General features: G+C 32.7%; 1 protein-coding gene across 1 annotated transcript in view; it reads right to left on the bottom strand.

The window, feature by feature from the left end:
- The window catches only part of LOC143200753 (uncharacterized), a 205,766-nt gene that overhangs the window by 36,476 nt on the left and 154,837 nt on the right, over positions 1-14,453 (bottom strand). The window contains exons 2-3 of the mRNA XM_076411362.1: positions 12,747-12,961; positions 7,925-8,060 (exon numbers count right to left, since the gene is read on the bottom strand). Coding sequence (XP_076267477.1) covers positions 7,925-8,060; positions 12,747-12,961 — 351 coding nt within the window. The remainder of the gene's footprint in view (positions 1-7,924; positions 8,061-12,746; positions 12,962-14,453) is intronic.

Below are 14,453 nucleotides of genomic sequence, written 5' to 3'. Positions count from 1 at the left end.
AGTTATTTATAAAGAATATATTAAATCAACGTTCTTTGTAAAATAATGTTTTTCTTAGTTTAAGAGGAGTCTATGAGGGTTTATGTCATCTTCTGTCCATTTCTTACCATTTCTGTTTATCTATGGGCTATAAATATAGTGTTCCGGACATTCACCCTCCTCATAAATCATATTTTTACATCGCCCAAAACAATATAGCTGATGCTGTGACGGTTAAAGGTTATTGCCAAAATAAATACGACGCGAACAGGCAAAACCCCGAAAACGTTCGAAATGTTGTCGTTCGCAGACAATAAACGTCAGCAATAAAATCTATCGGCAATGGGGTGAACGAGAAAAGAGGCCGAAAGAAAATAGGCTTCGGTTTAATTAAAAATGAAATTACCATTCAGCAGGTTTCTTCTCGACCAGTCTGCTACGAAAAACAATAATTATCCGGTCTAAGATAAACTCCATCATGTTTTTTCGACTTCTTTATATTGATGAGTAATCAGTGAAACAACAATTAGGTCTAGGAATTAGGTGACGTGTTTTTTTCCTGTAAAATTTTTCTAGTATTTTTGTGGTCTCCATGACAATATCGTTTTTATTGAGTGAATCCATGAAGCCGTTGTCGAAAAATTGAATTCATTCATTGTTACAAGTTGTCCTTGAAAGCAGCTTAACTTCACTGATAGAGCACTGCAAACATCGAGCAAATAACAATCAGAGGGTGTCTTATCTGGACTATGTGGAGAATGCATTTCGGATGACAGTAGTAAAATAGTTTCATTGAAGTTTAACTCCTCATTTGGTGGTGAGTTGTTAGTTCCAAAATGAACACAACGTTGTATCAATTATTTTGATTTTCTAATAGTAATACTTTTATAATACTACTTAATTATGTTCGTTATCGTTTTAATATATTGCCAAAATACAATATCAGTTTCAATTTTTTTTATTCATATTTTGTCTGTTTTAATATACATATATTACTTTATTTATTATTTCAAATTTATATTGATAATATAAAGGTAAAGAAACATCATGTATATTTATATTTGATGATCTGATGTTATTACAGTTCTGGAGATAATCTTAGTTATGATACTTTGTTATAATGTTCAGTGATCTACTAACTTATCAATATTTTATAGTTTATTGAAACTTAATGGAATATCATTTAGAAAATATTATATACTAACTTAGTTTTTGGTAAAGTTATTTTAATGTATTTTAGCCGGTATGGCTTCGTTGGCGCAGTGGTCAAGGCGAAAGGACGGTCCTGTTACTGTTGCGATGGTCGTGAGTTTGAATACTGCCGAGACATGAATTTACTTTATGTTTGTGATTGTAATTGTAAATGTTTTTAGGCAACAGTGGGAAATTCGACAAGGAATAACCATACCAATCACGCTAGTAACCAGGCTGGGTAAGACCGGATGTCTTCTGGGATGGTCTCTAACGTTGTCACTGGCCAGTCGTCGGTAAGCTTAATGCCGAGGGCGGTAAACTTGTAAACTGTAGGTCCAGTACATATAAACCTTCATTGGTAAAAAGGAGATTTTAAAATATTTAGAAATATATTTTAATATACGGACATTTATTATTTTAATTAATGCTATGGTATATATGTGAGCCTCAGTAGCATTTTTAAACAATTCACTTTGCTGTGTTTTGAGAGAAACATTAATTGTAGTCAAATTTCGACCACAGAGCGACCACTAGTTACAATTAACTTTTTAAGTTATAAATGTAATCAATACAAAAGAGTTTATTATATCCTTTTCACTACATATTTCCGTTTTCATATCGGTATTGTACGAAAAGCTCTGTTATCCGAACGCTTTTTATTTAAACAGTTTTAAAAGCTTCATTCCGCAGTATTAAAAAATATTCCTCTCTCAATTTGATGGCTTTTATTTGCTTGCCGTTGCATGTTTATTTATAAAATATCCACCGGCTCGTATAGTTACACGTATTCGTTATATCCCAAAAATCAACTCTACATCGTATTAAATATAGAATGGCTTTTATTTTGCCATATTCCTACTAATTAAATTGTTCAGTTCGGAAAACGTCCCAGCACATTTTTTATCAAATATCAAAAATCGCTTTCCGGCCTCGTGTTGGTTAAAAATGAATGGATCTAAGTTTTTTTTTTGAACAATTGTCAGTGGCATAACGAACGCATGTTTGTAGAATACGAATTAAATATGTGATAATACAAGAGTGGTTCAAATATGATGGAGACAAACGTTGCAGACGGCGCGCATATATGTTTTGAAGATCGTGGCTTGAGCATCTGATAGCTGTGTTCCTTACGAACAGTATGGCATAGCTGTCGTCGGTAGCGCATGTTTCACGCGCCTGTTAAGACCATGAGTGAACGTCAAGTGCCGACCGCCGTAAAGCTATGTATATTCATTCATTTTTGGTGTGGAAAGGCGTTAAAACGAGGAAAAATTTTCTGCGTTTGCACAATCAATTCGGTAGTGCGTGCCTGAGTAAGGCTGCCGTGTTTAAATGGGCGAAAGCATTCAAGGAAGACCGCGAAACAGTCGATAATGAGCCGCATGATCGTCGATTGCGAGCCAGCATCACACTAGAACACATTCGCCACGTGCAATAACTCACTTTGGACAACCGTAGGATGAATGTTCTAGATGAAATAAGGGCGCGATGGGTTAATAAACTGTTGAACTTCCTGAAGTTTGTCACCGGTGACGCGATACGAGGCAGAGGGGGGCAGTTTTTTAACGAGATTCTGCACTACAGACGAGACATGGGTACACTATTACATTCCCGAAAGCAAGTCGTCTAAAGAATGGAGGAAGAAGGAGGAAGGGGCGCCAGCCAAGGCGAAGACAACCAGGTCCACGGGTAAGGTTCTGTGTACGGTGTTCTGGGACCGGCGAAGCGTAATTTCCTGCGCACCCAACGCACCATTAATGCTGCATACTACTCTAACCTTCTGAAAACATACGTGGAATCCGCTTATCGCTCGAAACGGAGGAGCATTCCAGCACGAAGTGCGATTCTTCTCCAGGATAACGCGCGACCCCATAACGTGCGTCTCACGCTCGATACAATATCCGAATTATGGTGGGAGGTACTGGAACACCTCCTTTACAGTCCGGATTTATCACTCTGCGACTACCACATGTTTAGACCACTAAAAGAAGCGCTCGGAGGTCAAATATACAACACCGGCGACGAGGTAGAGGGAGTTCATGCGCACATGGTTGTCTGAGTTGCCCAAGGAATTCTTCGATACCGGCATCAAAAAACTTCCGGAAAAATGAACAAAATGCGTAACTTGTGAGGGCCGATATCTAGAAAAACTGTAAAATTTCGTAAATATTTTCAATAGTAAATAAACGTGTCAGAATATTTGTCTGGATCATATTTGAACCACTCTCGTATTATATTTTATACTAGTTACATCCGAGGTATTTACGTTACTGAAAGTATGGTAATATGGAAAGTGAATCTAGAGATCATATAAAATGTCTATGCAGAACTTCAAATGTTTTTCATTAAATCTCGTCCTTCCGTCCTTGCGTTCTGGCTTTTGATCTTATCAATATTAAATTATTTAGATAGTTTGGTACAATATTAAACCATCTTTTATGTTAGTTTTGATCACTGTTTTTATTTGGAACTGAGATACGTGAAGAATTCATTTCCTGTATATTGGAAAAGCTACTGCGGCTTGATCTGTTTTTGGGTTGTTAATCTCAATAATCTCAATGACTGGATGTCGTGGATAAATATGCTTTAAACATCGTATTCCTAATATTTCGGGATTATATAGGTTATATTGTAACTATAAAGAAGAATGGGCAAACAAGCTCCTTAAATGGATTGATTGTAATATTTCCCTTCTTTCACAAACACTATCTCAGCAAGAATGAGGGAAAACCTCCTGCAATGTGTATGCAGTGCAACTTCAACAAAACTTTGACGCAATTTTATTTTCCTATTGCAAAATTTAAACTTTCAAGAGAATACCTTTGAAGTAATGTACGCTTATTTTATTTTCCTAATAAAATGTTATAAATGTGGTCTTTAGGAACACAAAATTATTGGAAAAACATGCAGCGAATATCGATCGATATAACAGGCTATACATCGCAAATTCGTCGACAATTTCATTTAGAATTGCCGGCAAATCATACAAACATGTTGCAAACCATATTACGAAATTCAAGTAACGCGTCCAGCTTCGTTGTCGAACAATTGGGATACCGTAAAATTTTGCGCGGGACCTACCACATTGTTTCACAAACAAGAATAAACAGCCTTCATTGAAATATTGCAGGACCTGAAATGTAATTAGTGTACCTCAGAAAACTAGGTTCAATGCTTACTTGAATCAACTGCAGAAAACGTAGTAAATTTTTACCAGTGAGGGAGTGTAAGTACATGTCTTAAAAATTGATAAGATTGATTTGATAAGACATTTTCGTGGTTATTTTTGATCATGTTCTAGAAGACTGTGAAATACTTTTAGTACCTTTCTTTGAAATATGAATTAGTTTTCCGAGGTTATCACGATATATGGAGTAACTGATAGATATATGAATAACCTTGAAGAACTATAAATAACATAAAAGTGTACCAGATGTACCGTGAAGTCATTACCGGATTTCCTAATAGATCTCGTTAAACTTAAGTTAACAATAATATGATTTGGCACATATGACTTTATATTCTACTGACATAAAGTCTCAAACTCTTATCTGAAAAATTTTGCGAAAGCAACACCATCATATATTTCGAATTCTTTGAAAATGCCTGCAAGTTTCCTGCTTGCAAACGCACATTTGCTTCACGCATTACATTTCTTATTTTATCAAAAGAAAAAAGCCTCTGATTCAGTTCGAATTGACTTAAAAATTAACACGATTCTTTCACATTGACCAGATAGCAATTATCTTATTATAATTCACAATAAGATGGTAATATTTGACTTTAGTTAACACATTCGGTGCGTCTAGTGTCACAGTGGTAACCACCAGTTATTTACTGTGGTGCTAGGGACGCCTACTTGGCGATACCGTTATACGTTCCAGAATTTTTCTAGCGTTAGATTAGGTATATTGTCCGAGTCTCAGCATGCGTGAAGGTTCAAGCTGAAGGTGCGTGAAGGTTAATAAACATAAACCACCAGTAGCAGTGAATGTGTTAAAACAACAGTTACTGATAAAAATAATGGTTGAGTCCAACAGAAAGCTTTGTTTGATAAATATTTATTTAATATTCTCTATTGGTTGATACTACATAATCTAAAGAACGTTACACGACATATATTTTGATGAATACATTTTGATGAAGGTATCCTAATACATTTTCGACAACTTTTAAATAGTTAGTTTTATTACCCGCTTGGAACTAAAATAAAAATAAGAACAGTGCCATTATTCATTATAATATACTTTATATTGTTGATTTTTTATATTCTGATAATATTCTCTCAGAGGTTATCAGGAAATTAGAATTAACAATGTTTTCTTCGAATTCACCAGATAGTGAGTATCTAGTTACAACTAGCAATAAGATGACAATATTTGAATTAGGTTAAATCAACAATGACTGGTGGAAAGAATGAATAAATTCCTTATGTTTTTTGGGACCTTTGTTACCTTATTAAATATTTATCGAGCGCCATTTGACGGTCAAAAACATCACTAATTAAAACGGTTGTACCTACGCCACGCATCCGGAATGAGACAACAAATAAGACTCCGGCCAATAGCAAATATTGCCTCGGCAAGCGAAACAAAAGTAAATATAAGTGTGGACGCCGAAAAACTAATTAAAATTTCTTTTCAGGAAGACCGATACCGTATTCAGCCGGGCCGAAATTGCCCTAAATATTTAATGGAGACGGTGTGTTGAACCAGCGTACCGATATAAATTTTAAACAGCCCAAAACAAGCGAGATTTTCGGTTTTATCTCTTCTGCCTCGGAACGAGACTTGTTCAAAGCAAAATTAATTTTCACCTCTATGACTTCGCCGGCGCCTTTATCCTTTTTCGGACGGGGGATTCGTACTTTTCGTAATATTATATTATTTTAATATTTAATAAATGCGATTAAGGTCGGAGGAATATAAATTATGATTAGTCATTTTTGAATAGAAGCAAAAACGAGAAAATTATATGGTATTGTAGACACAGAATAACAAACAAGCAACTAAATAAGGTTCCTGGAGAAAAGTTTTGGAACATCCAATCACTAGATGATGCTATGATCGCTATTCAAAAATATGATAGGTTAATTTCATTACATGTCCTTTAGAGAAAACCCTAATGAAAATATTTTGTTGTCAATGCATTTCGTAGGTTCTTCTACGAACTAAATTTAATTTTTAAAACAAATTTATTTCATAAAATTCATAAAAATATATAAAGTATATATAGAAATACTATATAAATATCAAAACTAGTATAAATATAATGTTATGACATAATAAACAAAATTACTGTATCTCACTATTTCATTATATTGAGAACAAATTCCCCATATTTTTCTGTTAAACTCTATTCTTATTCTACTTAATCGTATTCCGTTAACATCTTTAATCCAAAGCTATATCATACATTTTATCAGTTTTGTAACATATCCCCAAAATTGTTAGGTGCGATACAACAAAGATTTTAAGCTTAACATCTTGAAAAAGATACCCGTTCAAATTATTGTCCTCATATTTTCCTGTTAAACACTATTCTATTATTCTAATAGTATTCTAGTTAATTAACAGAAGTCTTATATAAACAAAAAATACACACACACACACACAAATAATCCGTCACAACATACAATTTGGGTACGTTATTTGATTTTGCGCTTTTAATGTATTGTCGAGAAAAAATGTCGATACCAAACCACGAAAAACTCGCCATATCGAACACTTGATGTTTGAGGCGAAATCGCAAAACCTCAATACGCGTATCGAACTTTTTCAGGTTCAGTCCTACTTTTCTTTATAAAAATCACTTAATGTTCGGATGTTCTAGAAACCGTACGCTTTTAATATCGATAGTTTACCTTGCAACTAAAAGTTCGATACTCTTATTTACAACTATCGATACTTCTTGGAAAATATATAGATTTATTGAGCCCAAAAATATCGTCATATTTTGCAACATCTCTACTTTTGTTAATATGTTTAGAACCATTACCCATTAATTAATAATTATGCTAAATATAGCTTAACTTACTGAAAGAAAAATATATAGAAAAGCTCCATGTATATATGTATATGCAGAAAAAGCAATGCTGAGTCACACACCAATAATGCTTAATACAGTTAATTTGGAACTATTATTATGATCTTAATATTTTTTAAATAGAGCTAGAAACTTCTCGAAAGGAAAACGATGCGGTTACGCAACAGTTCTTAGATCGAACATGCTTGAAAAGTAACTAATTTTCATTATAATATAGTGATAGAAACCTATAGAGATGCTAAATGTTTCTTGCATCATGCCATGCACACATAAAATAGTGATAAAAAATAGATAACCCAACCACGACTCCTGATATTTTTCCATTCAAGCCAACTAAAAATGGATTTAAAAAACGATTTTAGTGTTATCTTGATATTGGGTATTGCGAAATATTTTTCTTTATTTACTCTACGATTATAAATGTTCAATAATTTTTCTAATATTATCTTAAACCCAAAAAGAAACTGTCAAAAATAAGTCACACGCAAATTTGAATTTAAATATATAAATAATGAGTGAAATAAAAATTATAACCATGCGAAACAATTGCGAAAGCGATGTAATAATCACGAAAAACAATGGGAGCATTCACTATGGTATCTCTTTGTCCCGCTCGCCTTTGCTCTCGGCAAACATGCACCAGATCTGCGTAAACAAAACGCGAAAAGAAACAATGGATGAGATCTCGAAATGTCTAGTGTCTTACCTGCCACCGTCATCGGCGCCGACATTAATTGTGTGTGAAACAATGGGGCGTCGGCGGACACTTCGCATTGAAACTGTCCGGATATGTCACGGCCCACTGACAGTAACGTGACGTTGTGTGCGTTCGACACGGACACCTGAAACAGAAAACCAGGCGATCGTCAGACGAACGAATTCCTTTATCTCGATTACTCCATTAGCGAAACATAATCCTTAATTGGTCGGAATATGATTCGCACTTAGGCGTCGGCTTACACGGTATCGAAGTTGTTTCCCGAAAAAGAAAAGAAAGGGGATTGGCGGAAATGGGTTAAAATTAGGAAGCTGTTGTGTTTACTATCCTTTATATATTTTGATATATAATTTATGCTCCAGCAATGACAATAATAATAAAAACATATTAAAAATACATCATATGTAACTGGTTAGTGAGATATAACCAGAATATCCATATATATATATATATATATATATATATATATATATATATATATATATATATATATATATATATATTATTGATTCTTCTTCAAAAGTGCACCGCAGTCCAGCCTTGTGTTTTTCAATGATGATTTAGTTTGAAACATAATTCATAATTTGTCGGTATATGATTCGCATTTATTGTGAAACTGCGTTTACTATGTTTTATACCTTTTTTGCTTAAAAGATTTATACTTTTATTTATAATAATAATCATTATAACAGCAACAATAATAACAAAGACTGATTAACGATGCTTTTATTGTAGCAATATAATAAAATTTATCTAGAATATTCATATATATAATATATTACACAACAAGAATTCAGCATAATTAATTAAAGTATATTAAAATCCACTTTATTCAATATCCTTCTAAAATACAAAGTAGTCCAGTTTTCTGTCTTTTGTTTGTTTGAGAAATAATTCATAATTTATCGATATGTTATTCGCACGGTTGGTGAGGTCTTGTGTTTAACTCTATATTCTTATTTCGTGAATTTTGTTACAGCATCGATAATAATTATAAAAATAATTAATAGTGATTTATCTCTAACAGTTTAATAAAATTACCTAGAATATTCATGTATATAATACATTATTGAATAAATTTCCAACCTAAGAAAAATATATATACATTTTTAAAATTCTACTGTACTCCATAATCTTCAAGAGTACATAGCAGTTTAATTTTCGGCTTTTTAATAAGGTTATGGTTTTAATCATAACTCATAATTTGTCGGTATATGATTCGCACTTCTTGTGGGGCTTCGTTTACTAACTTTTATATGTTTTGTTTTATAAGTTTTTTTACAGCAATTATAATATTAAACAAATAGTGATTAATAGTGATTTATCTCTAACAGTTTTATGAATTTTATCTAGAATATTCATGTATACAATGCATTACTGTATATGCATATGTTCCGATTATATTATTATATGATTTGAAATATAATTTATAATTTCGCGGCATATAAATCGACATTTTGTGGCATTTCGTTTGCCATCATTTATATTTTGGTGATGTTACTTATTTCGAATATAGCCATTTTTTTGCCGGCAATACCCTGAAATACCTAAAATGGAGAAATAACTCAAATACACTAGTGGCTATCGGGAAATAAGATGTTGAAAAATAATCATGTGTCCTTATCAAAAGCAGGGAATCATGAATATAAATTCACGATCCTTATAAAAGTATCTTATCTAGTTAACCTATATATAAAGTCCATTACATTGTTTCATTTGAGGGTCTTATATGAGAAATACCAATACGTTAAAATTACACACTACAAAAACAAATAATTCAATATTTTAAAAGACAAAATTGAAAAATATGCGAAAATATGAAACCTATTTTATTTGTGTCCAATGGAATCGTTCGAAAATTGGCCTTTTCGATCATAGCTAAGCGAGCGCCTCGTCATTTTCTTTCTTTGTTTTTCCACTTGCGTCTGTCGGAGCCGTTCCTCCACATCCCGAATACGAAATATATTACGTTAGGTAATCTTTTGTCGGGAAAATTGAAACGATTCCGTTGTTAGCGCTGTTCATAAACCATAACGGATTCGATATCATCATATTCGTGATTTCCTCCATTGTCACATCTATGGAAGCATATTTCATATTCCAGAGAAAAACATATCGAAGGCGCAATCAATTTTTTTTCCTTTTTTTACGTACACAATATGGAGAAATAGGGAAATTAATTAAGGAGTTTGAAATATGGGAAACATTCTTTAGCAAATAATATATATATATATATATATATATATATATATATATATATATATATATATATATATATATATATATATATATATATATATATAAGGAAATATATTATTTGTAATAGATGTATATATATTATTTGAATTGATATCAATATAATAGAATAAATACTCTATCAAATTTAGATAAAACATCGTGGTACACAATTGGTATAAATCAATATAAAAGAAGATACAAACTAGAGGGAGAACGAAAAAAACCTACTAATATTTGGAATACAATTGGAACAAAAAACACGCTCAAATAAAAACTGAAGATTTTCAAAGAAATCTATTAAAGAGATCAGTCCAATCTGGTCCGAAGTTAAGGAAATCGAGGCATTAGAACAGTTAGAGAGACCAAATGACAAAGAGCGTTATTGAAAAAGGAGAAACAGAGATATTGAAAGGAAGGAGAATCCAAAGAAAAATAGGATGTACGTAAATATAAAAGCAAAGAAAATTCATACAGGGTACAGAGTACATTAAAAAACAGAAGACTGTAAATCTAATTGAAAGTTAGAAATATGTAAAAAGATTGAAAATGAGAAAATAAGACAAGGAAAAATAATAAAATTAAGAGGGGAGAAGAATTAAACGACGTAAAAGAAGAGGAATAACAGTAAACAAAAGAAACTTCCAAGCCAAAAAAAACAATGCAATTAATGTTTAGTTACATACAGATGTGCTGAAAATTAAATAAGAACAGGGAAGCTGGTAAGTAGAAAAGAAACAGGAGAGCACTAATAATAAAAGTTTTGAAACCAGAAAAAAACGAAATAATAAAAAAATTTACTCAAGAAACGAATAAAACAATAAAACAATATAAATCAACGATGGCGACAACTGAACAACAATATAAAGGAATTAAAGATTAATATGTAAGAAATAAAGAAATGAAAAAATCTAAAGAAGCCAAAGTAAATAAAGATACATGCAGTAACAAGACGATATTAATTGTAATGGAGAGTAGAAGATCAGGAATCCACTCGAAACATATAGAAATTATCTTTAATAGCGGTCGTACTCTTTCACGGAAAATTTAACCCAATAAATCATTCACTCATAACTGTAAACAAAAAAAGAAATTGTTTATACCTATTGCAAAATAGACATTTTCAATCGCGCTAAAAGAAGAAAACAGTCGAAAAAACCCCGTCGGCAAATTGAAACGGCTCAGTTATTGGTATTTCCATAAACCAGAACAAATTCCACACCGTCGTCGTAACGTTTCGTAATTTTCTCTATTTCCATCGTCAAAGGGAAATATTTCATCCGGTAAAAAAAGGGCAACGTATATTCGACGCGGCCCTCCCCTCCGAACGAGGAGGAATACGGAAAAAAGGTTAAGGCTACCGAGTACCGGAACATATTAAATTCATTTAAAATGTTAAAATATGAAAAGGAATGCGATGCGCAATTGTTAGAATGTGTTTTTCTTTCTTTTCTCCCTTTTTTCCCCGTGGCCGGTCCCGGATTCCTTCCCGTGCAGATTTTTCGTGAACGTGGTGCCCTGTCAGGTCGGATTTTTTCTGTTCTCTCTGAAAATAAAGAGAGGTGAAGGCCCACGCGTCTTTTATTTGGCTACACAAAAAGGGCCTCGCGTTTTAGTTCACGTTGAATGAAAATTGGGCTGATAATATTTATAACTCGGTTATTTTATTGTTATTATTATGTTTGCGCCAGGATAATCTGGGTTTAATATAAAGAATTCTTATGTTGCTTTGTTTGTTGCAGGTAATGCAGGTATCAATAATTTTTAGGATAAACTAATCATGAGGTATTGGTACAAGAACAAACTTATCACCAATATAATAAAAAGTATTCGAGCGTTCTGGTATGTAAGAGAAATGTTTAGTAATTAGTTCAGTAATTTAAATTTCTAGCAACATAACAATGGAAGACAATAGATTGTGTTGCAGTACTACATCCCTTCTTCGTCTATTTAATTTCACTTGATTATTGCAAAGGATCAAGATATGATAAAGATCGGCCTATCACAGACCTGTAAATTGTGAGTTTTCATTAAATCCATTAATATGATAGCAATGTTTAGATATGACTTGTAATTTCATTCGTTTTTAACAAATAGGGAAGAAAATGGCAAATTATAATAAAAGGGCATGAAACTCGATCCATTTGTTGATTTTTTATAATGTTTGACTTTCTTGGAATCTCATAACATAAACGAGAGTTAAGTACTTTATGAATTTCAATATTATCGTTGTTTGATAAATGTTTAACTTAATAAACCGAAAAGCTATTGATACCAAGGCTTGGACATGCTGATAAACCCAAAAAGCTAGTGACGGTTTAGCTAGTACAAGCTAGAGAAAAGTTAATTCAAAAACGTTTGTTCGAAATCAACTAATTTTTGTTTTTCTCTTAGTTGGTTTCTTGATTGTATTGTACTATATAAGAGAAATATTTCTCAAAAACTTTATCATTTTCAGCTATTTCCTGGTTAAGAAAAAGATGGGAAAGTAAAAAAAAACATATTTTCACTCCAAATCTGAATTCTTCAGTTACGACAATATATTTTACACTTTCCAGTGGTAGAAAATACTTACATCAACATGTAGACCCTGTTGCGTGAAGACCCTCGTTGGAGGCTCCTCTTTCGGTACATATCGGTAGAACTCGTAGCCTTCTCGGTACCACTTCACCGAGTAAAGCGGCGCTCCTTCTAGGTCGTACTCACAACTGAGGGTAACCGAATGACCAGTCCTCACAGCCCTTGGCACGTTCAGTCTCATCCCTTTCAACCCTGTACTGTTATAGACTTCTGAAATAATATAAAATATGCATTATATTCGTGGCACATAACAAATTTGAGAATAATTGGGATATTAGCTCTGAAAGAACTGACTTCGAGATGCTCTGTAACGGTATCATATATTAATGATATCACTATTTCTTTTAAGTAGCATTATTTCTTTTTTAAGCAGTTGTAAGTCAACATTTGCTGAGCTGTGGTTCTATAATATTTCTAAATAGTAGTCTTATTGAGAAAAAGTTATTTTTTCATACCTAAAACATTAAGAAATAAAAGAAATTCTCAATTTTTTTAGAAACTTGAAGATTATCGAAGTATTACCAATTTTTGAAAGCGTATATATAAAGCTTCTCCATTCGACCGGGAGATCAGTTCTATATCATCCCGATTAGTTTCTATTAATAGCTCTACAAAACCCACATGTTCGAGATAAATACGATTACACTCTAGCCTCCTTTGTATTAGAGGTGATTGATAATAAAGGAAATGATTTGCGCAGTCAGTATTAGGCAATAAATCTGACACAGGCACACGAAATAAAGGGATATCTATTAATTATTAATTCTAAAATAGATTTACGTTCTGTGTTCGTTCGAAGATCAACAAAAGGTGAGGTTATAAAAGATAAATTATTGGAGGAATATTATATAGCGGCTGAAAAGTACCCGGTTTCGATTATAGGTATCGTCTCTACTTTAAATGTGGACACGACAAGATTTATATGTGAAAACGTAAATGTGACAGAAGAGAAGGCAAGAACACATTCACGTGATTGTTTTTTTATATTATCAATTTGTTCGATTTAATAACAGGAAGTCACACATAATTATGGAATTATAACAGAACAAAATGAAGTCCAGGTATATGTGAACAAACTTTTATTTGACAGAACCATTTACATGATTACTATATTGTTTATATCTATGGATATTTCCTTGACTTGCCATGTTTGATCCAGGAATAGTCAACTCAAGTATTGAAAATTATTAAAACACTTTTTGTTTTGTGTAGTAATAGATTAGGGCAAAATAAAATTTTAGATTTTTTTACTACCAATCAACATTAATCAATGATATATGCTGTTTGACCATAGGTAATTTTTAATCGCTTTACTGAAAAAGGAATCAATTTTTAGCCTCTGGTCATACGCCATAATGTATGATTGGTCTTCGGAGTGATATGATGGAGCCGTATTTCATCCATTGTCACATATCGACGCAAAAACTCGGGTTTATTACGCTTGATCATCTTCAAATACCGCTCTGAAACATCAACTCGTCGCTGTTTTTAGTTAAAAGTGAGCTCGCGCGGCACCCGCTTTGCACAGAGCTTTCTCATACCCAAATATTCGTGAGTGATATGACGCATACCTTCAGTTGATATCTTCAGAGTGTCTGCTATTTCATTCAATTTCAATTTACGGTCATTCATGATAATTTTGTGGCTTTTTTGAATATTTTCGTCGGTAACAACCTCTTTTGGATATTCACTGCGTTCACCG

The sequence above is a fragment of the Rhynchophorus ferrugineus genome, unplaced genomic scaffold (genome assembly GCF_030347505.1).
Source record: "Rhynchophorus ferrugineus isolate W39M unplaced genomic scaffold, kcgeb_rfMv2 rfM8, whole genome shotgun sequence".
NCBI classification, from domain to species: Eukaryota; Metazoa; Arthropoda; class Insecta; order Coleoptera; family Curculionidae; genus Rhynchophorus; species Rhynchophorus ferrugineus.
Note: the sequence above shows the minus strand (reverse complement) of the source record. Positions and strands in the feature narration are given on the sequence as shown.